The following is a 20473-nucleotide window of genomic DNA, read 5'->3' as shown; positions in this document are numbered from 1 at the left end:
GTGATTATTTCAGACACGAGACTACGACGTCAGGATATCAGGTCGTGATCAGCTCGTGCAACGATTTTGCAAAACCTGATCGCTATTGGTAATTTACCATTTGCATTTTTAGAAGAATGCGACGTAAACAAGCCTCCTTGATCGACCAATCGTCGTTCAGGATACCGATCGCTGAGTTCGTCGCCGGGATATTTAAGCAACGTACACCTGCGATTAGAATGATTTCATAGCAATTGGCGAGAGAAACAATATCGACTTTTTCGCATGTAAAAATGGTAAGGATATTGCACAAATTATAAATATATAATATATATCTATTTTCTCCTCGTAATAATTTAAACATTTATTCATTTTCAACTTCCAATTTCTGTCAGACTACATACACAGATAAAGGTCCAAAGGTAGGTAAATTTACTTTAGCAAGATGTGTAAAATATTATTGAGCACCATTATTAATTAAATTTTTTAATTGTAGCCTTTGGGAGGAAAGTTTCTGTCTTTTGACCACATAACGTTTTGGGTTGGAAATGCGAAGCAGGTAATTAGAATGATTCTGATGTTAATAAAACATTTATATATAATTATTCAATAAATTTGATTTATTGCTACAGGCAGCTGGTTATTATTGCTTGAGAATGGGCTTTGAACCCTTGGGTTACCGTGGTTTGGAAACTGGTAAAAGACAAATAGCATCCCATGTTGTTAAACAAAATAAGGTACATGGTATATTCATTAATTTCCACCTCATACTTTGTATTAGATTTACATATTTCCAATATTATAAATTGATCGAATACTGATCAAGAATATTTGACTGGTATTCTCATCTTACTCGCAGATTATTTTTGTATTTGAATCATCGTATAAACCTGATGGTGGAGAAATAGGACGTCACGTTTTACGACATGGTGATGGGGTTCGAGATATTGCATTCAATGTCGAGGACATTTATACCATTGTAAAGGTACATACAATCGAAATACGCAATTAATATTATCGAAGCAAATATGTAACTCCGAATTTTATAGATTGCCAAGGAAAGAGGAGCGAAAATCATAAAAGACATATGGGAAGAAAAGGATGAATATGGTGTTGTGAAATTTGCTACTATACAAACTGTAAGTCTGTTAGGTATCATAGAAGATAAGAAAGCTTACATAAAAGCAACATTTCAATAAGCGTTGTCTATTAGTATGGGGACACGTATCACACACTCATAGACAGATCAAGGTATAAAGGATTCTTCTTGCCAGGATTTCAACAACTGCCAGAAGATAAATCTATAAAAAATTTGTAAGTCATATGAAGCTAAGCCGTCCTATAAAAAGTTGTATTTATCGCATCGCGTTAATTTTACAACAATTTATTTATTTAGGCCAAAAGTTGGATTAAATTTCGTAGACCATGTTGTTGGCAATCAACCTGATAAACAAATGGAGCGTGTTGCAAAATGGTAAAAATCGAACGTTTACGAAAGAAAATAATAATATTAAATTCCGTTTGTACAAATCTTGACTTACTTTAGGTACGAGGAATGTTTACAGTTTCATAGATTCTGGTCAGTAGATGATAGTCAGCTACATACAGAATATTCTGCTTTACGTTCTATTGTCATGACTAATTGGGAAGAAACTGTAAAAATGCCTATTAATGAACCAGCTACTGGCAAGAAACGATCTCAAATACAGGAATACGTTGAGTATTATGGGGGAGCAGGTGTACAACACATTGCTCTGAACACAGACAACATAATTGAAGCTGTAAGTGAATATAATTATAGTGATCTTCTGAAAAGATCAATTTTTTTATCCTATATGCTTTTACTGTATACCAGATACAAAATTTGCAAGCTCGAGGTATGGAATTTCTAAATGTACCAGACTCTTATTATGACATGCTAAGAAATCGTTTAAAAAATAGTGGTGTAAAAATTTTAGAAGATCTTAACACGCTTCAGGTATGAAAACAACTAATTTTTACATAAGTTACATTTAATGAAACTTAGTTAATACTTAAATATTATGTTAGAAACTAAAAATTTTAATCGATTACGACGAGGATGGTTATCTTCTGCAAATATTCACGAAGAATATGCAAGACAGGCCAACACTTTTTATAGAAGTAATTCAAAGACGTAACCATAATGTAAGTATTATAGTAATTAAAGTTCTTACGAGCCGAGTAACTATGTAAAACAACATTTACATAAATCGTTTCTATTTATGAATATAAAATACTTCGTTTGCTTTGTTCATGCTATAGGGATTTGGAGCTGGAAACTTTCAAGCTTTGTTCGAAGCTATAGAAATGGAGCAAGCTAAACGCGGCAACTTGTAAAATCCTCATTGTGATTAAATATAAATATGTACAGGTATTTTGCACTTAGAAGATTTATATAATAAAGTTTTATTATAAACATAATAAAGAAACAATGTTCGTTACTCTTACGTTTATGTTATAATCTTTTAATGTTGCACATTGGAGAATGGAGACTAACAGTACATTAATTCCACATGTTGTATTTAATGGCCAATATCTGTTTACAAAAATACACACAGCATGGCGGTGTAAAATATGTAACATTACAATTTGAAGCGTAATAATCGACCATTAAAATCAAACATTATATAATTAATCATATTCCATTGTATCGTGATATTCTATTTTAAAAATGTAATATCAACAATAGGCATAATCTGTGGATTACGAAACTCGGAAAAGCAAAGCAATTGTTAAACTGTGTCTATTTTTAAAGCCTCGTTCTTTCTGTGGCCAAGGTATAAATGAATATTCTTTTATACAAAAACTGTTATATCTAGAAAGAATACATAATATGTGATGACAAAGGATATTAATGATAAAGTAGCTCACTTATTCCAATTTCTGGAGATTCCATGGCTCAGATAACTGTCTGCCATTAATCATAAATCTGCACACATTTTTCTTCATGCAGTATCATGAATGCCAAGGCGAAAGATGTCATGCTGACAGAAGAATGAGTTCCCCAGTGGCTTCAGTACAAAGACTTGTGAGAAGGCATGTGGTGGATCCTCATCTGCCTGTAATAAAAGTACAAATCTTATAAGCAAAAGTTATAAAACAATGTTTCTGATTGCTGCCTATCATTATTTGGATATTATTATAACGATTAATTACGCAAATCAATCGATTATGATGGTGGATTGGTTAATGCTGATATATAGATCAAAGTAATCAAGAATCAATTTTATTTTTAAGGTACGTTTTTAAATATTTTTAGACACTATAGTGGTGTACAAAAGAAACAGTTTTAATATCAGTATTAAGCAACTTATACTGTTCAAAAATATATCATTTTGTTATAATATCGATAATTTCGTTAACAATCATGCGAATATTGTACAAATGTTGCACGAATATAATAAAAATAAAAGGATTGCATGCTATGATGGTAAGCAACTTACCATGAAATAAAATTGAAAAGAATGCTACATTGTTGAGCCCGTTAATGTGTAACTATACTTACTCATTGTAACTTTCTCCAATAATGCTCTCTTAATTTATGCAAAACAATTTATTGTATTGTTCTTTGAATTTTTTCAACAGAAAGTATTCCTGTTAGTTCAGTAATTTAAAGTTTTCTATTAAATACATATTAACAAAATCATAAAATGTTATCAAATTCAAATAACTTTGATAAAATGATCACTACAGGTGATGCAATACTATTAATGGAAGTGACGATCGTTGAGTGCAAAATTTTTATTCTAATGCTAACTTTAGTGAAAAAATTATTTTACGGTACATACAAAAGCAACATAGCAAAACATAAACGTTAAGGTAAGAATTATTAACAAGCAAGCATACTCTGGCAAACATGAAGCTAATTTAGAGAGTAATTAGTATTGGGCTTGCCTTTACTGGTACAAAGATCAACCGAAGATCAGTACCTGGTGCCTAAACCGTGTCGTGCAGAGCAAGTCTGAAGATGTCATGCTGCACGTAAAAGCTGGTGCCAATTGGCTTCAGGACAAATGTCTGGATGTATGCATGGGGCTGATCCTCATCAGTCTGCCCAATCATCAACAATCACTGACTGAATTTTCTTATTTCATCTTCTTTGCGGAGGTAGGTATATAGAGAGATTGTTGCTGGACATTAGTCATAGCTCAATCTCTATCTTCATATGGCAGCACAAAAAATGTAAGCCAGTACAGTACACATTTGTGTAGCATGTCCAGCCAATAGAATGTAATGTATAGACAAACAAAATGATACACGAAGATGATTCAGTAATTACCTACAGTGTAGTTAGGAACTTTGTTACAGTAATGAAAAAATAATAACACCATTTGCAAACACAGACCTTGGCTTCTTAATTCACTTAGTACAATGCACTATATATTTTTTTTTCCAATTCAACTATACATAAATCAAATGAAGGAAACTGTAACTTAACAAAGTAAAAAGACTGCATTGAAAATGGCGGTACTGCAACTATTCCATTGTTGTTGTAACAAATTGTATGTCTATATTGTGAATAATGACTGAATCATCAACAACTGAACCATTGATTGTTCTCAGCAGATCATGAAAGTAGGAATAATAAACTAAATTACTGAACCAATTGGAATAAGAATTTTGCACATTATTATTGTTATTAAAGATACTTATAATTCATAATTGTATGAAACTTGCAACACCCATTGGTTAAACATAAATTAATTCTATGTTTTACAAAAGTCCAGACAAAGTATAAAATGGTATAAGTTATATGAATTACTTAATAGGATCATTAGGTTTGATAACAACATAAGAGATAAGATACAAATGATAACTTGTTTTCGTAGTTGCACATAAAAATGACTATTCTTTGATATTACTCATATGAGAAATATAATACAGTAATCAATATTTTTCTTACCTGCAACCTTCCTAAAACATTTATGAGAACACCACCATCGAACATTGGTTGCGAATCAATGGCAGTAATTATCCGATTAATTTTTTGAAACGATAAACTCTGAAAACAGAAAGTAATATTACTACCACAAGAAAAGAAAATAATATAGATTTTCATTGAGTGATTAAACTGTAGACTTTATAGTACAAATAGATAAATGTGTCAATTTGATATAAGTTGTTAAATTATATGAAGTATTTAAAAGAAAAAAAATCAGACTAACTAATGCATGGTGACAAAGCAGAACCAGATATAATAGAATTGTGTTGTATCTCGCAATACTTACAGTTAATTTTTCCATGATTTTAATAGCACCCTGTATTTGCAAACCTTCAAACGTCATGAAGGACGACTCGGTCTATGAATGAAACATCGTGTAAAAATGGGAAAAAATTGTTGCCGGTCACAAAGAATATTGTAGTCATTTAGTACTTACATTATACATGTTTATTAAATTTGGTCTCTGTGCGGGATCATCAAACAGTGCATAATACTGTTGAACGAAACCCTTTCCGATAACTTCATATTGGGGGTTTAATGCCATTACGCCAACTTGTTACAATTCACACCTACTATCCAACACCAGTACTATCAGTCTTATTAAGTGATTTGATCGTTCGGCGCTTTCGTCCTTTACAAAAATTCTACAATAAATGTACAATAATGCCTATTAACATCCCTCGTGTAAGATATGAGTGAGCAGGAAGCTACTTATGCCGACCAATCATTTCGATGTATCGAGAAAACCATCGGATTATTCTCGAACTCTCGAAAAGTTTAGATTACAATTTGGCAACGTTTACACGTGATTTCACACGAGTAGTGTGTCGCAGATTTTCCAATTCAACGATTTAGCACGTCCAAGATCAATTGCTCGTTTCATAATCATACGACACATTAGCACATAATTTTATAAAAATCTTCTACATTAATATCGATGTGCAGCACCAGTTTGAACAAAATTCTCTACATTAGGGAATAATTTGCGAACGTCGTTTAAACTGTGACATTGGATTGGTTTAACATCAGCGCCGGATGTTCACTGACGCGACATCTACAGATTAATTCTTAAACATCGGACAGTTCACGACGCAAAAGTAAGGTTAACTTCCTTTTTTCCGGTGTGAAAAGCCGTGAGGTGTGTAGCACTTGTCACTGTAGAAAGTAATCCAAAAACATCGGAAGATTGGAGAATAATTTTATATACATGCCGTTATTTTGAACAGTGTTTATTCCGATATTTTTGGTATATTATGTATTTTTTAATATATTCATATAAATATTATATTTATGTACATCAACAATGATTTCAACTTTGTTTATAATTGATCTATTTAATGTGGAATGCATGTTTTAATGATTGCGCGTTTAGAAAAACAATTGTTCCACACATTTTTGTGTTTAATTTTTAAAAATATGGATCACGTGTGACTCTTGTGTAAGGTTATGTGATACTGTTAAACACAATGTTTACAAGTATCGATATAATACATACGTCTCATTGTGTTTCTACGAGTAGTGCATGCTCATACCGAAAAGAATAATAATTATAGTCTTTTAGAATAGTCGTTCGTGTCAAGTAATCTCTAAACTAACCACATTTTTATTTTTTTTCAGCACATATCTTCAAGATGGTGAAGATTATGAAAGCAGGGAAAGTCGTATTGGTCCTCAGTGGCCGATACGCTGGACGAAAAGCCATTGTAATGCGTAATTTTGATGACGGTACTACAGAAAAACAGTACGGACAGGCAATGGTAGCAGGTATTGACCGATATCCACGTAAAGTACACAAAAGGATGGGCAAAGGGAAACTTCACAAACGTTCCAAAATCAAGCCTTTTGTGAAGGTAAATTTCGGAAATACTAAGTTTACACATATATTTCATAACAATTTAAATCAATTCTCTTCATTTGAATTGCTTTAGGTTTTAAATTACAACCATTTGATGCCAACAAGATACACCGTGGACTTGCAATGGGATAAAGTGACTACAAAAGATCTTAAAGATCCAGTGAAGAGGAAGAAGGTCCGATTCCAGACACGTGTTAAATTTGAAGAAAAGTATGTAACATATTTGTAAAAGTATTTCATATTAATATTTTGAAACTATTTGAATAATTTTTAATAGATTAGTAAGCATTCAATACATGGATAAATATTTGTTCACAGGTATAAATCTGGTAAAAACAAATGGTTCTTCCAAAAATTACGATTCTAATTAATTTTAAATAAATATAAAACATACAAATACAAAGTGTGATATTTTTTAATCATCCTAGATAATCTCAAGCATGATGTTAATTTATTTCACATTTGTGATATTTATACATTAAGGAGCTCTCCTCTTGTGTCATGGAAAATACTATGTTTGAAAAAAGCCAATGAATTTCATGAAACCATGATAAAAAATGTTAGAAATGCAATATATCATTTTTACATTGAATTATCAGCAATTTAAACACTAGTAAGAAATATATAATTTAATAAATGTGTATTTAAAAAGTTCGAGTAATAGTCTATAATGAATTCTCGTTACAATAAATTATCACTTGCTAAGGTTTTTGACACGTTCATCAAGCGCTTCTATATTATTTTTTATGATTTCTAAATTTGACGCGAAGCTTTCTTGTACTCCTTGCAAAAGAGATTTATTGCTTTCCAAGTCGGATGTAATTTGTAATTGTAGCTCATCTAAACGTGTTAAAGATTTATTAAATTCTGCAGCTGAAATAAGAATAAAAGTATGTCAGAAGTCAAAACAGAAATGATTATTTAATTATGAATATATTTTAATATATATATATACCTTGCTGATGAATTGTATTTAAAGCCAACATTCGATTTACAGTTTGAGGTAAGATTTGTGACATAGTTTCTGTTTGCTTCATGATTTCGTACATTTCTGATATCTGAAATAGATTTTAATGTATTCTCTAAAAAATGGTACATTTAGAAATAAATGTTTACCTTCTGTTCCTGTTCTGTATCCAAGGTTAATGCTGCCTTTTTTTGTACAATAGTGTCCATTCTGTGAATTACAGAAGCTAATTGATTTTCAATTATATCTAATTGGTATGTATCTAATAATGCAGCTTTTGCTCCTAATTCTTGCACAGCTTCCATTACCCCTTGGCTTTTAAGATTCTGTCGAATAATTTTTATTATTTAATTATCATTCAAAAAGGTGTATCATTGTAATCAATATTATTACAGTATTATATACATTTTACCTGCGAAAATTTCGAAAGTTTATCAGTAGTTGTGCCCATAACACTTTCTAAATTGCAAAGTCTCTGTTCAAGCAGTGCAATTCTTGCTGTTTCTTGCATCCTTGCTTTTTCTGGGAGGTATGTCATCTGATATTTGAGAACATTAGATTCAGCTGTTTTTTCAGCTTTTGTACTCTTCTCCTTTGAATCAGATTCAGAGGTAGGAATACTTGTCTTCTTGAATGCTTCTATTTGAGATATCAACTGCCTGAAACATTGAGTGATCAAGGTAAGTTTTATATTTTTATGGGAGTATTATAGGGGATGTATAAATAAACTCACTTCAGCCTAGTGCCTTGTGGATCTGATAGAGTTGCAACAAGATCAACTCCAAGATATTCTTCCAATTTTAAAGAATCCAATTGCTTTCCTAAATCCTGTACTTGAGAAATTATATCAACTACAGATTTCACTTCTGCTTCATCCTGTGCTTTTTGCTATATGTAATAACATTAAATATAAAATTATTATATTATATACAATGAACATTTTAATATCATTTAAATAATGCGGTACCTTCATATCATATATTTCTTCATATAATTCTTTAACTTCATGCTGTAACCGTTGGTATTTTTGAATCGGTGTTTCAGTTTCTCCCTCTCCAGGAAGTTCCCAATCCCCAAATCTAAAATATGTAAAGCATTATTAAACACAAATTATATGTTTTTATTTATTTATTGAAGAACTTACTTGTAACCTGTCTTTCGCTTAAGTGACAGACAGTCTGAAAAATCAACTGTTTCGCTGATAACATGTTTACCTTTAAATTTATTGAATGCCTCTGTAGCACTAATGTGCAATTTTTCTATAGACTTAGTATCATCCTAAAAGTGAGAGTATTAATAATGATATGTATCTTTAAAATAGGAAATAATACTGAATATCATACCTCGGGGTATAGTTCAAATTGCTCAGATTCTGGTAAATCAGTTGTCTCGTATACATCGACTTGATCATACGCCTATTTCATAAATCCAGTATTTCAGTAATTCGTAATGGAAACGGAAACAAATGTGTGCTTTAATTTAAATACTATACTACATAGAATTTCGTGAATTGCTGGTATATTACATTTTCCTTAATCGTTAATATATTTTGCGTCATGTGTTACATTTAATAATACGATTAGGTCGACATAGTTTTGACATAAGTACTTACAATGCCAGGTAGGTCGGCATATTTGGGATCAGCCATTTTTATAAGTAAACAAAAAAGTATTGTCAGGATCGAAATAATTTAACACAATCCGAGAATCTCGAGTTTCACTAACAAGTGACAGTAAATGAATTTGGATTCGAAATATCAAGATTTCGACCGTAGATACGAAATTATCACTGAATTGCCAAGTTTTACACGTTCGTTTCCATTTAAGTGACTGTTGCGCTATCTTGCAGTGAATAGTTGCATTACTAGCTAAAGATCTTTAAATGCTAGTTTTCATTGAAAAATATTAATCATTTTTCATTTTTATTTATTCTATAATCTAATTAAAATGAAATAAAATTAATCCAGATAAATGGTAATTAAAAAAGGAAAAAACTGTTTCGTCATGTAAATATCATCATTTAATCTTATATTTACAATTGAAAGCAAACTTCTGAATTTTAATTTTATTCGTAGTACAATTTTACAAGCATTCAAGCAAGAACAAAATCATGTATCTTACATTAATTCGATTTTCACGTGTTTATTTTATAAAATAGAACATTCGTTCATAAGTACAAAATCGTTTTGTATATGTATGTATCTAGTAAAAGTCTTCCTCTGTGGCCTTCGTTCCCGAGGTTTGATTTTTTATCTGTTCTTGATTGCTATACATAGAAGCTACTTGTTGCGCTGAAGTGGCATCTTCGGCATTTTTATCATCACGAATACGAATAAATCGAGGGAATCTTAAAGATATGCCCTTTTCTGGATCCACAATACCAAGAGCTGCCTTGTGAGCAGGTGACAAGGACAAATCCGCGCACTTTATCTCCCAAACTTGGACTGGTTCAAACCAGTGATCAGGTTCGTGAGACGAATCATACCTATAGTAAGACTTAGGCTGCGACACTATGTGCTCCTTCAAGGTTTCAGTGTGCTTTTGCAGATCTTCTTCGCTGAATCCAGTACCAATCTAAATAAAATAAATATATAAATCTGCATCGTTCGTATGATACTATCGAAATTCCTATAATGCTTACTTTGCAGACGCTTTGATATTCCTCATTCTCTTTATCATAACAAGCCAAGAGGAACCCTCCGTAAGTTCCTGTTCTCTTCCCCTTTCCTATGTATCCACCAATAACAACTACATCTAATGTATCTCCGACACCGTCCAAATAATCTTTTTTCAATTTTAACCAGTTTCGTGAACGCTTAGCTATCTCGTATGTTGCATCCTGTTCTAAGGTCTTGACCATAAGACCTTCACAATTCCCTTTGACCGATTCGTCCAAGAAGCTCTGCACTTCTTCCATTGTAGTAGTATCCAAACAGGTTGCAAATTTCCATTCCCCATTTGATTCCTTGAAATTTTCCTTTAACAACTCGCGGCGTTTTGCGAAAGGCTCTTTCACTAGCGGTTCTCCATTTAAATATAACAAGTCAAATATGAATACACAGACTTGTACTTTAATGTCAGCCTCATTTGCATCCTACAGTACAATACACAATTAAAGTTTTGCATTCGATTAAACACTAGAAATCTTTTCTGTAATTTTGATTACCTTACGCTTCCTGGTACTGAGTATTTGGAATGGAAGAATCTGTTGTTTTTCAGTATCCCAAGCAACTGCTTCACAATCGAGAATGCAGGTTTTAACGTTTTCTCCTTTTGTATTATTGAATCTTCCTATAATATCTGGATATTTCGTAGTGTTGTTTTCTTGATTCCTACTGTAAATGCTAATGTTTCCATTCTCAGCAAAATGAATCTATAAACCGTATAAGAATAATAGCATTCTATTCTGCACTTTATAAAATATCATTAATCATGAGAGAATACAAACCTGCGCTCTTTCTCCGTCATACTTCCATTCACAAGTGAATTTCAGTCCATCGAAACGCGTTAGAACCTCCTGAACACCTTTAGTTGGATGCGCTAACATAGGTTTCATAGGGATACCTGGTGTAATTTTGCAATTTGTAGGTAACTCTTTAACTCCCTCATTCAACAAAACAGGGACAATTTTATCATAATTTGGGCATTCACTGAAAAAATGTATCTTAGATTAATTAATATATAAGAAAGCAATTAATTTTAGTAAAGGAAAACTCTTACCAGTATGTTGTCTTAATAATAAGCGCGGTCTCATCATACTTTTGCTTGAAAGTATCATTAGACATCTTTTTACTCGCGTCTAAAATTTCTGGTGGTGACTCCTGGTTTGGTGGAGTCATTGTGCATGCTAACGCTAAAGCCTGCAGGTAAGAATAATAATTTCTCTAAATAATAACTATCATATATAGAATGTTCCATCTTGTAATGCGTTACTCTTTCACACTTACTTGCAACACAGATTGTTCAGCCAGACCAATTCGAAGTTTTCCGGCTAAAGACCTAATGAGGTATCTAGCTTCAGTAAATCGGCATGCTACGAAGAGTGTCTGAATTTTATCCAGTTTCTTCGATAAAGACTGTAAAGAAATATCGTATTTATATATCAATGTAATTTGGTATGATACCACATTAAAATCAATTCTCGAATGTCGTACCGCATTGCCAGTCATTAGTGCAATTTCTTTTAGTTTGGTATACACAGTTGATACTGTTAGAGGGGCTGGTTGAAACATAGTTCTTTGATTCGAGCGACTTCCCTCCGCCACGATGCCCAAATCTCCAACTTGTTGCACATCAGCCTTTATTTGAGCCAATGTACGACCAGTACATTGTGCAATGGCTTTCATGAGATTCGTGTCCGCTACACCCAATTCAATTCCTGAAACAGGAAGTTCTGTACACGATTTCTTAGGGTATAAATAAATTATTGTACGACTACTTACCTTCATAAGCAGGTGCAAGCTGGTTGAGACACAAATATAAACTTGGGAGTAAATCGTTTGGACTTAGAGCTATAACAGATCGAAAGTAATTGGACAGAATTTCTATTATCTTTAATCGAGCGCTCGTGTCCTCTATCAGTTCTAATGTCCGTGTTAATGCAATGTATGGAACCCTGCAAAATTTTCAAAGGGGTTTTATTTATATTTAACTCAAAGTAGTAGATAAAAAATAAAAGATCATACTTTTCACCCTGCTTCCAAAACGCATCATTTATTGGGTGATACTTAGAAACACTAGGATTATAAGTATGGCTTGTAGACTTCTTCTTAGCTTCATTGCTATTTTTCCCATTCTCCTTTTGTTTTGGAGCTGAAAAGTAACAAGTACATTACAACTGTTGTCTGCTTATATTGTTGTAATAGAAAAACTTACCAAAGAAATTATGTATTTTCTTAGCAGATTTTTTTGGACTTTCTTTTTCAGATCCATTTTCCTTTTCACTATTAGATTCTTCTTGAATTTCATGATCAGATTCTTTTTTTCCATCCACGCTATCTTCTTTTATTTCATTAGTTTCTGACTTTGAATTGTCTAGTATCTATCAGTGAATATGCATAATTGTTATATTAAACGTTAAATATTATAAAAGAAAATTAATTGAAGATATTGACTAATACATGAATGTACCTTCACTGGTAAGTGATCATCTTCATCACTAGAATCGTCAACAGGTGCTATTATCCTTGATCTCTTCTTAACAACTTTTTTAGTACTCTGCTTAACTTTTTTTTTACTAGATTCGTCAGAGGAAGATTTAAATGATTCATTTTTTGGGGAATCAGCTTGCTTTTTATCTTCTAAGTCAGGCTTTATTTCATTCTCCAAATCTGAATCCTTCTTCTCTTCATTTTCCTCTTCTTTCTTTTTTTTGCTACCTTTTTTTACAGTATCTTCTACTTTCTCCAATTTCTGTTTCTTCTTAGAAGCAGTAAGCGGAGTTTTTGCTTTCCTTTTCTCATTTTCTTTGGGTGTCCCAGGTGACAATTTAATCTTTGGTGTTTTCACTTAAACATTGATACCACATAATAGTTTGGCCTCCCTTCTGACTTTTATAGGTAAATTATTTAATTGTCTTACCATTTGCCTTTTTTCTTGGTGAAGGTGTTCTCTCTGAATCTTTTTCCAACTTCTTATGCACTGGACTATGGACAAAATTATCATAATATATGAAATGTAAAAGAGTATTCTGGGGTATGTAGAGCATGCAGAATAAATGCAAATATATAATAATAAAAAGAATTATTAACAAATATGTTCGAAAATTATTAGTAAAAATTCGTACTTGGGTGATTCACTGGCATCTCGTTTTCGCTTTGAACTATTCGGACTTTCTTGTTCTTCATTATCAGTCAATTTCCTATTAGTGTGTATGCAATTAAAAATATTGATAATCGGTGATCGGAAAACATGGTTTAATTGAATTGCCTTGCTCAGGCATACGGTACGTGAGAAACAATAGTCGAGTGTTTTACTTCCAACATAGATTAGAACGATTCTGAACATAACTACAAACTGATATAGCTATAGAGCATATATATACATATATAGCTATAAAATAGCAAAGCATTATATCAGAACAAACCTTGAACTACTCCTGTCACTGCTATCCTTCACAGTCGATTTTGAGAAAAACGATCTAAAATTAATATAAAAATGAAATGTAAAAATATTTCATGACAATTTTAATTTTCTAAATTGGCTATAACAAAGTCATCAACATGCGATAAATAAGTGTATTTAAGTTTACTTACGTTATACTACGCTGTGCCATTTTGACGTCTTAACCTTCTCATAATACGACACAGCATTATCCCGCGCTTTTTCACTACAATCGATTCGAGAGTCAAACTATTTGAATTTGACCGTTATCGTTCAAACCCGAAAGTTCGGTTTGTTCTATTTTTCGTAGAGGTCCTTACAATTAAAGTAATAAATTAATGAAATAAAGAAGACAGTTTTACTTTTCGATACTATATTTCTCATGTCTCTTGAAATTCAAACACATCTATTTATTATCTATTGATAAAATAATACAATAAATATCCGCATTATCCTAAAATTAACAAAATATCATTCTTTTTTTAGTTTTGTATTTCCTTGGTCTAAAGTGTGCAATTCGTTCTTAATTTTTTTTATTCTTTCGAAGCTTTTTCCAAAAATCGTGTTCTTACAAATTTAAATGCAGCATCTTCCATAACAACAAACAGCCTTAGCCAATAGTTCACACACGGTGTTTGACAAATAAAGCGGACAAATAAAGACCGTCGATAATGCATCGAATACAGAAAATCTTAAAAGGTATTATCGAGCTTTGATAGCAAAGAGAGATCTAAGGACAAAATTGATTGGTAAGGAAAGGGAATTGATCGCTCGCACGTTTATAGATCGTGAAGTAACCGTGAACGGAAAGAAACGAAACAAATACGAAGGAGAGGCAAGATATATTTTGCACTCGTTATTCTCACGATTATCTATATGGTCTATATTAATGTGCTAGCGTTATGCGTCTAAGGATCATTGAGTTTATCGTTCAGTAATTTACATTCGATTCTATACATAAAGTTGTGAAGGTCGAGTCCCAAGAAAATTCTTACCATGACAATTCCCTTTAAGATCCAATAAGGACTCTTTTAGCAGCGCATTTATCATATTCCATTATCATTTTTCGAACAACATCACGGAAACATTACTAGTACGGATTCTCTTGTACAAATTTGTATCCTCTTATATCATTATCGACAGTTCCAATCATTTATGTCTAGATATTTTTTTATTTTTTCTTCTCAAGAAACATCATTGACCGAAAAGGCGAATGAAACACATTAACAACGAATTTATGATTATTGAACAGAAAATTAAGCTTCACAGGAGCATTAACAAAAAAAAAAATAAGAAATGGAGAAAGGAAACAAAGATTTTACGAGCAGCCTCAAAGTGAATTTTACAGTAAAAGGGAGATCATAGTAAGATGAACTCAGTGAATCCCGGCGGATGCTTCCTATGAAATGCTACAAAGCATATCGGCGATAGAAATGAATCGTTACTTTGAGAGCCTTACATAGACGAAGATTAATATTCTCCTGTACCGTATTGTAAAATAGAAATTTGTAGAAATTACTACCGCTAAGTCAGTTAAGTAGACATCTCTTATTAACCGGCGATATCGACGAGCTTTCACGGCAAAGTGTAGCGTACATACGGGACCTCCACATCCTTACCACTAGAATCGTTACAGCAGATTTCGAAAACCAAAGCGCGTACATGGGGTTCTAGCTTCTTTTTTGATACTTTTTTGACTACTTCCGACATCAGTAGCCCCATGCGTTCCTCACATTTGGGCCTGGGCATGAAGAACGAATACAACATACAAACGCCCTGAGACAACATAGTTACTTCCAAATTATGATGCTCCTTGAAGTAGTCCAAGAATTCCTTGAGTGTTAATTCCCCTTTGACCTCGAATCGGTCCCACAGGGTCCATTCTGAGTCATAGTACTTGAGTTTTGGTGCAGCGACTGGCTCGGAGAAGCCGAAGAACGGTAGAGCCAAATTGACGAATCCGTTCTTGTAGACGGACAAGTCCCTAATGCCACGGGTTAACTTGATCAATTCAAAACATGCTAAGCCAGCCACAACCGAGGTAGTGGTTGCGATTGCTGGGATGATTTTGCCGGCAATAAGCTTGCTCTTATGCCTATCGGCTGGAGGAATTTTGTAGTTGGTAGCGCGAAGATTCGAGGCAGCTACGATGAAGTCTATATGGAAATTGGTGTCGTCGTCCTTCTCGAACACCTGAGGATAGATCACCAGGCCATTGAGCTCGTCGATCTTAGGGAGATCCTCTTGCAGCTGTTTAAGTCTTTCGTGGTCTACGTTACCACTGCCATTGGACACTTGAACCTGTGAATCTGTCTCGGCGATCTTTACTCCAGATTTTGGAGTGAATTCTGGTACCTTCACGGTACTCGCAATCTTAGCGATTTCTTCCCGGTTTCTGTTTGTAGGGATACCATAAACCTTTGCCTTTAAGTTTGCAGCTGCTACAATGTAGTCTAAATGCAATGGGTCGTTAACATTGAACGTGTGTGGTTCTGGACATCTCTTGGGTCCAGACCAGAATGGCTGACCGGTTGATGTTACTTGATCAGGAGGGAAATTGAACAGAAGCTGTCGAATCTGATTGCTGTACTGTTCTTGCCAATGACAACGTGCCCAGGCAATGCAGTCGGCGAATGCTTTTGGTCTCTCATCAATTAGTGCTGTTTTAACAGACTCTAATACTTCTAGTGGCTGTACACCAGGCAGTTTCAGTGTTCTGTCTACAAATTGAGGATCAGAGATGTACTGAGCAGCGTTCTCTGCGGCCTGGCGGAACAGACCTTCAAAGTTGTCTCTGGCCCATTGCAGAGTGTGCTCTATAGCATTTGGGAAGTTCTTTAGCGTACAAATTGGTATACTCTTTTCTGGGGGGTCTTGTGACGAACTGTATGCCTCTGTTATAAATGGAACAACGACTTGGGTATTACCTTTGGTACCTAAGGTACCTGATTCCAACAGCGGTTTTCTATAATATACACAACGGCGATCCATGTAAATACGAGCATTCACGTTGTCTAAAGCGTTTGCAACTCCGTCCAAGACCTCGAAAAAGTCGTCGTTGTAGATCTTCTCTGTTTCTGGGCAGACTCGGTTCTCGTGAGCAATTACTTTCATGTCCGGATTCATACCTTTGATGACTCTGGCCGCAGTTGAAGATTTAAACTGTTGAACGTCTGATGGTCTAAATAAGAATTGCCTGTTCAAGTTCGACTTCTCTATTAGGTCCATGTCAGTGATCGTTACGCTACCGTTCTGTGCACCGACGCCCAACATGGCGAAGTTCTTGAGCAATTCACAACCAATGGCTCCTGCTCCTACAACAAAGTATTTCAAGTTACCAATCTTTGCCTGGAACTTGCGACCAAATACAGCAACTTGGGAGTCATAGCGAGATCCAGTGGGACAGCAATCTTCTTCTGTGAGCTCAGAGCGATCTACTGGCAGGCATTCGATAGCGTCAAAGTATAGCCACTGATAGATAGGATGGAACTTGCCGGAACAGGCTTTCATAACTTCCTGAGCTACAATTCCTCCAATAGTTGCATTCATCGGATTCAAATTGCCGGAAGCTATCTTTGCGAATGTGGTCAACAGGTCGGAATTGATTTCAATCTCGCTGCCAATTGCTTCCTTTACTTCGTCAGCTAGAGCTAAGAACTCGTCCGCATCCTCTTGGTTCATTGGTCTCGGCAGTTTTTCTTTCCTCTGCAGATAAAGATTCAGCATCATAAAAGCCAAGTGACACTGTTCTGAATAGTCAAACTTGGCGAAATCTGTAATCTGGAACTCAGGCTTCTTCAAAGCATCCTTATAAGGGACAAAGCGCAAGGTCTTTGGCATCTTAATTTGAGTTACTATACCACCACGTATATACTCGGAGTATTTAGATGTCTCCCCAATGCTGAAAGTGTATGGACCAAGAACTTTGATCTTGATTGGGTCGCAACCATTTAATTCTGTCATTCCCTGTACTTCAGAGAACGTGACGTAGTCACCGTCCTCCATGCCGTGGCGTGTATCCTCCAAGCATGTTACAACACCTTCTGTGTCCCGAGAAACACTGGCTACCATTGCACTCACAGGTGGCTCGCCATTGGTGTCAACCACAGTGAATGAATTCCCAAAATCACAGAATACTTGAGAAAATAGGCCTCTGGTATCGGCTATGATAAGTGCTATGTCATATGAATGAGTAATTTCAGAGATACGTAACTGTTCACTAAATGAAGTTTCAGTCAGTACAACAACGTTAAACTTCTCAATGAAACTATCGGTTAAAAGTCCAGTGTGATGACGTGTGGGAACATAGTTGTTCAATTCTGATAAACGTTGGCAACATGCAACAGCTCGATTTTTACCTGAAAATAGATAGTAATACGTTAGCAACATGGGTGAGGTGGATTATGACTGTGCTAAATTAATTTAAATACACATTTTTATGATCCTCAAGATCATTGTATATAAAAATATTATCCAATAAATTGAAGTACATGTCATATTTTTTAATTATGATTCAACTACTTATTCTTGACTGCATTCTCTTTGCAACAACTGATGTAACATAATTTGTCTAACAAAGGAATCATTCCATTTAGGCTATATTCAATAGCTAACAAAGGTTTTGGAACAAAATATGTGCTGTCACATCTTGAAATAATTTTATAGTTGTCACAAATAAAATTTTTGTTTGTTCTTTGCTACGTTGAGATAACATAATAGTTTAAATTGTCATTAAATACCTGACTAGAGATAATAGCATAACAATGCTGGTGAATTTAGTTCTACTACACTATTATCTATTATTTTGTTTCAATTAATTGATAGTAAAAAGAAAAAAACAAATACTTTAATATATCATAAATTTGAATCACTCTGTACATTTGCCAGATAAATTTTTCTTTGTAAAACAATGTATCATAAGACATAGGTCTTAATTATGTTCATATTCTTCCATAAGGCACAGGTGTGCTGCATCACAAGTCATGTTCAACTCAAACAGGGCATACTAAAGATTTTTTCTCTAACGTAAATTTTTCAAATTTGAACAAAATATGTAGAACCCAAATCATGGAAAATCTTTTCACATTCGTACTATTATTTTCGTACGAAATCGTACAATGGGTTTCCTAACCCATAGCCAATGAAAAAATAATAATAACAATAAATATTTATTGGTTTCAGTAGGATGATGGGAAGTCCCAAGGACACGACGAAATAAAGATTAAGAAATTCGAATAACAAATGTGTGAATTCGAAGTTACAAAAAATTAATATTTGGCGATGAAACGTAGTGCTAAAAAAACTACGGATAATAGATGCGTGACTGGGAAGTTACACGGCATTGCGTAGGATTAGAGGTGTTCGCGTGCGAGTCGCGCTCACCTATGTCTGCCTCTTTGAGGTAGAATTGCGAGCCGAGATCGGAGATCTGGCACAGCGCTCTATCGTGCAGGGTAACGGACTTGACGCCGCCGAGGATGACGTTCTTAGCGATTTCGACGCCGAGACCGCCTAAGCCGGAAATTAGCACGTCAGAGGATGCCATTCGACGCATAGCGTCGTGACCGAGGACGTATAGCTGCCTGGAGTAGAGGCCCTCGTCGATTTCGGCGGGAGCCCGAGACGTCGAGCCATTTTTCGCCATGTCTGCGATCGTCGTCGATTCGTCGGCTCCTCCCGTGGTGGCAGCAACGCGTCGCTTCTTGGCTGGGGGGTCAACGGAGCTCTCCACCACCTCAGCACTAGACATCGGACTTCACGGGGCGCCGTATTATGTCCGTCGATTGTTTTTTTCAACCCGTCCGACTGCACTTTAATAAAGCCCGTAAACTTCACCGCACGCCACACCGACCTTGCCGCACGCGCCCGCTCTCTCTCTCTCTTTCTCTCCCTCTCGCTCTCTCTCGCCGCGCCTCTTTCCTCTTCCTCGTCGCTTCCAATCTACCCTTTCTAGGCTGTGAGCGCACTTTGTCGTGATACCACTGTCCATCCAAGAATGATTCTCGTTCTTTTATCCGCGCTGTTGCTACTCCCTCGCAGTCGCACCGCTGCTAATCGCGATATCATCGATGCTTTCTCGATAAAGTGGGGACAAGGGTTGGTACGATCGGTAAAACAGCGAGATCACATTCCGCAAACACCAACGGCGCGAGCGCCTTCCTTGCTCGACAACTAACTTCCGTTTTCGAAGAACTTAAAACTGTTCGTCAGGAACGATAGGAACAAGTGCATGGATCGTTTATTTCCAGAATTTAATTTTATTCCCTGTCGTTTTTTTGTTACTCCGACATTTGAATAATCTTACATTGCAAATTTCCTGTTTGAACTCCCGCCGCCCATTGGCTCGTGTAACGGACTAATAAGATCTTTGGATTTCGGAGTGAACCGAAATGATTGGCCAATAATGGTATGGACAGATTGCGGTTGAAATGATTCCGACCAATGTGTAACTCGTGTCCGACGTTTCTAGCAAATTTTCTATCCCGTGCGAACGCCATCTGTGGCACGCGTTATCCGCGAATATGATCGCATCTATTATCTTTCAATTTCTCTGTTCCTGTTTATCTGACGTGGCAAGATGTTTATCTGATGTATTATGCACGCGTCGC

At 34.9% G+C, this 20473-nt stretch overlaps 6 protein-coding genes across 11 annotated transcripts; 2 read left to right on the top strand and 4 right to left on the bottom strand.

Moving 5' to 3' along the window:
• Positions 1–161: 161 nt before the first annotated feature.
• Hpd (4-hydroxyphenylpyruvate dioxygenase) lies at positions 162–2447 on the top strand. The gene is made up of 12 exons (XM_078189638.1): positions 162–275; positions 375–401; positions 476–538; positions 612–716; positions 839–964; positions 1029–1118; positions 1193–1293; positions 1376–1453; positions 1526–1760; positions 1835–1957; positions 2029–2145; positions 2263–2447. Exons 1-12 carry the CDS (start codon positions 273–275, stop codon positions 2335–2337), a joined length of 1143 nt encoding a protein of 380 aa, XP_078045764.1. The 5' UTR covers positions 162–272; the 3' UTR covers positions 2338–2447.
• Positions 2445–5691, bottom strand: Ntf-2 (nuclear transport factor-2). 3 transcript variants are annotated; one of them, XM_078189644.1, is made up of 5 exons: positions 5379–5691; positions 5229–5300; positions 4904–5002; positions 3895–4050; positions 2445–3059 (listed from the first exon to the last, which is right to left on the bottom strand). In XM_078189644.1, exons 1-4 carry the CDS (start codon positions 5484–5486, stop codon positions 3937–3939), a joined length of 393 nt encoding a protein of 130 aa, XP_078045770.1. In that variant the 5' UTR covers positions 5487–5691; the 3' UTR covers positions 2445–3059; positions 3895–3936. The 3 variants fall into 3 exon arrangements, with proteins under 3 accessions (XP_078045770.1, XP_078045769.1, XP_078045768.1); XM_078189643.1 differs by having other exon boundaries at positions 3930–4050; XM_078189642.1 differs by lacking the exon at positions 3895–4050 and having other exon boundaries at positions 5379–5682.
• Positions 5692–6009: 318 nt separating this feature from the next.
• On the top strand, positions 6010–7200 carry Rpl27 (ribosomal protein L27). Of its 2 annotated transcripts, none has more exons than XM_078189640.1 (4): positions 6010–6080; positions 6560–6792; positions 6871–7007; positions 7116–7200. In XM_078189640.1, the coding sequence occupies exons 2-4, from the start codon at positions 6574–6576 to the stop codon at positions 7162–7164; spliced, it is 405 nt and encodes a 134-aa protein (XP_078045766.1). In that variant the 5' UTR covers positions 6010–6080; positions 6560–6573; the 3' UTR covers positions 7165–7200. The 2 variants fall into 2 exon arrangements, with proteins under 2 accessions (XP_078045766.1, XP_078045767.1); XM_078189641.1 differs by lacking the exon at positions 6010–6080 and adding an exon at positions 6095–6188.
• A 149-nt stretch (positions 7201–7349) lies between these two features.
• Positions 7350–9603, bottom strand: Dctn2-p50 (dynactin subunit 2). Its single transcript, XM_078189637.1, has 9 exons — positions 9377–9603; positions 9108–9179; positions 8909–9042; positions 8732–8843; positions 8498–8652; positions 8177–8423; positions 7914–8090; positions 7753–7855; positions 7350–7670 (listed from the first exon to the last, which is right to left on the bottom strand). The coding sequence occupies exons 1-9, from the start codon at positions 9410–9412 to the stop codon at positions 7492–7494; spliced, it is 1215 nt and encodes a 404-aa protein (XP_078045763.1). The 5' UTR covers positions 9413–9603; the 3' UTR covers positions 7350–7491.
• A 178-nt stretch (positions 9604–9781) lies between these two features.
• Dnalig1 (DNA ligase 1) lies at positions 9782–14086 on the bottom strand. 3 transcript variants are annotated; one of them, XM_078189559.1, is made up of 15 exons: positions 14018–14086; positions 13849–13902; positions 13549–13623; positions 13344–13408; positions 12894–13270; positions 12639–12804; positions 12449–12575; positions 12206–12378; positions 11918–12141; positions 11711–11839; positions 11484–11623; positions 11212–11413; positions 10930–11136; positions 10405–10857; positions 9782–10337 (listed from the first exon to the last, which is right to left on the bottom strand). In XM_078189559.1, exons 1-15 carry the CDS (start codon positions 14035–14037, stop codon positions 9966–9968), a joined length of 2784 nt encoding a protein of 927 aa, XP_078045685.1. In that variant the 5' UTR covers positions 14038–14086; the 3' UTR covers positions 9782–9965. The 3 variants fall into 3 exon arrangements, with proteins under 3 accessions (XP_078045685.1, XP_078045684.1, XP_078045683.1); XM_078189558.1 differs by having other exon boundaries at positions 13549–13771; positions 14018–14070; XM_078189557.1 differs by having other exon boundaries at positions 13549–13778; positions 14018–14068.
• Positions 14087–14221: 135 nt separating this feature from the next.
• Positions 14222–19927, bottom strand: Uba1 (ubiquitin-like activating enzyme 1). Its single transcript, XM_078189556.1, has 2 exons — positions 19248–19927; positions 14222–18223 (listed from the first exon to the last, which is right to left on the bottom strand). The coding sequence occupies exons 1-2, from the start codon at positions 19612–19614 to the stop codon at positions 15441–15443; spliced, it is 3150 nt and encodes a 1049-aa protein (XP_078045682.1). The 5' UTR covers positions 19615–19927; the 3' UTR covers positions 14222–15440.
• Positions 19928–20473: the final 546 nt, after the last annotated feature.

The sequence above is a fragment of the Augochlora pura genome, chromosome 8 (genome assembly GCF_028453695.1).
Source record: "Augochlora pura isolate Apur16 chromosome 8, APUR_v2.2.1, whole genome shotgun sequence".
NCBI lineage: Eukaryota > Metazoa > Arthropoda > Insecta > Hymenoptera > Halictidae > Augochlora > Augochlora pura.
This window is presented reverse-complemented; position numbering and strand designations above follow the sequence as displayed.

Excerpts from the sequence above, each read along its gene's own strand:
- Dnalig1 (XM_078189558.1), bottom strand. The coding sequence starts at position 13,769 with ATGTTCAGAATCGTTCTAATCTATGTTGGAAGTAAAACACTCGACTAT. Across the intron at positions 13,271-13,343 it reads ACCAAGAAAAAAGGCAAATG|TGAAAACACCAAAGATTAAA; the intron begins GTAAGACAATTA and ends TCAATGTTTAAG. Across the intron at positions 10,858-10,929 it reads TCAGTACCAGGAAGCGTAAG|GATGCAAATGAGGCTGACAT; the intron begins GTAATCAAAATT and ends ATTGTACTGTAG.
- Rpl27 (XM_078189640.1), top strand. The coding sequence starts at position 6,574 with ATGGTGAAGATTATGAAAGCAGGGAAAGTCGTATTGGTCCTCAGTGGC. Across the intron at positions 6,793-6,870 it reads AAATCAAGCCTTTTGTGAAG|GTTTTAAATTACAACCATTT; the intron begins GTAAATTTCGGA and ends GAATTGCTTTAG. Across the intron at positions 7,008-7,115 it reads CGTGTTAAATTTGAAGAAAA|GTATAAATCTGGTAAAAACA; the intron begins GTATGTAACATA and ends ATTTGTTCACAG.
- Dctn2-p50 (XM_078189637.1), bottom strand. The coding sequence starts at position 9,412 with ATGGCTGATCCCAAATATGCCGACCTACCTGGCATT. Across the intron at positions 8,844-8,908 it reads AAGCGAAAGACAGGTTACAA|ATTTGGGGATTGGGAACTTC; the intron begins GTAAGTTCTTCA and ends TACATATTTTAG. Across the intron at positions 8,653-8,731 it reads AAGAAATATATGATATGAAG|CAAAAAGCACAGGATGAAGC; the intron begins GTACCGCATTAT and ends TATTACATATAG.
- Hpd (XM_078189638.1), top strand. Across the intron at positions 402-475 it reads ACACAGATAAAGGTCCAAAG|CCTTTGGGAGGAAAGTTTCT; the intron begins GTAGGTAAATTT and ends TTTTAATTGTAG. Across the intron at positions 2,146-2,262 it reads TTCAAAGACGTAACCATAAT|GGATTTGGAGCTGGAAACTT; the intron begins GTAAGTATTATA and ends TTCATGCTATAG.
- Ntf-2 (XM_078189644.1), bottom strand. The coding sequence starts at position 5,486 with ATGGCATTAAACCCCCAATATGAAGTTATCGGAAAGGGTTTCGTTCAA. Across the intron at positions 5,301-5,378 it reads ATTTAATAAACATGTATAAT|ACCGAGTCGTCCTTCATGAC; the intron begins GTAAGTACTAAA and ends TTTCATTCATAG. Across the intron at positions 5,003-5,228 it reads AAATCATGGAAAAATTAACT|AGTTTATCGTTTCAAAAAAT; the intron begins GTAAGTATTGCG and ends TTCTGTTTTCAG.
- Uba1 (XM_078189556.1), bottom strand. The coding sequence starts at position 19,614 with ATGTCTAGTGCTGAGGTGGTGGAGAGCTCCGTTGACCCCCCAGCCAAG. Across the intron at positions 18,224-19,247 it reads CCTCAAAGAGGCAGACATAG|GTAAAAATCGAGCTGTTGCA; the intron begins GTGAGCGCGACT and ends ATCTATTTTCAG.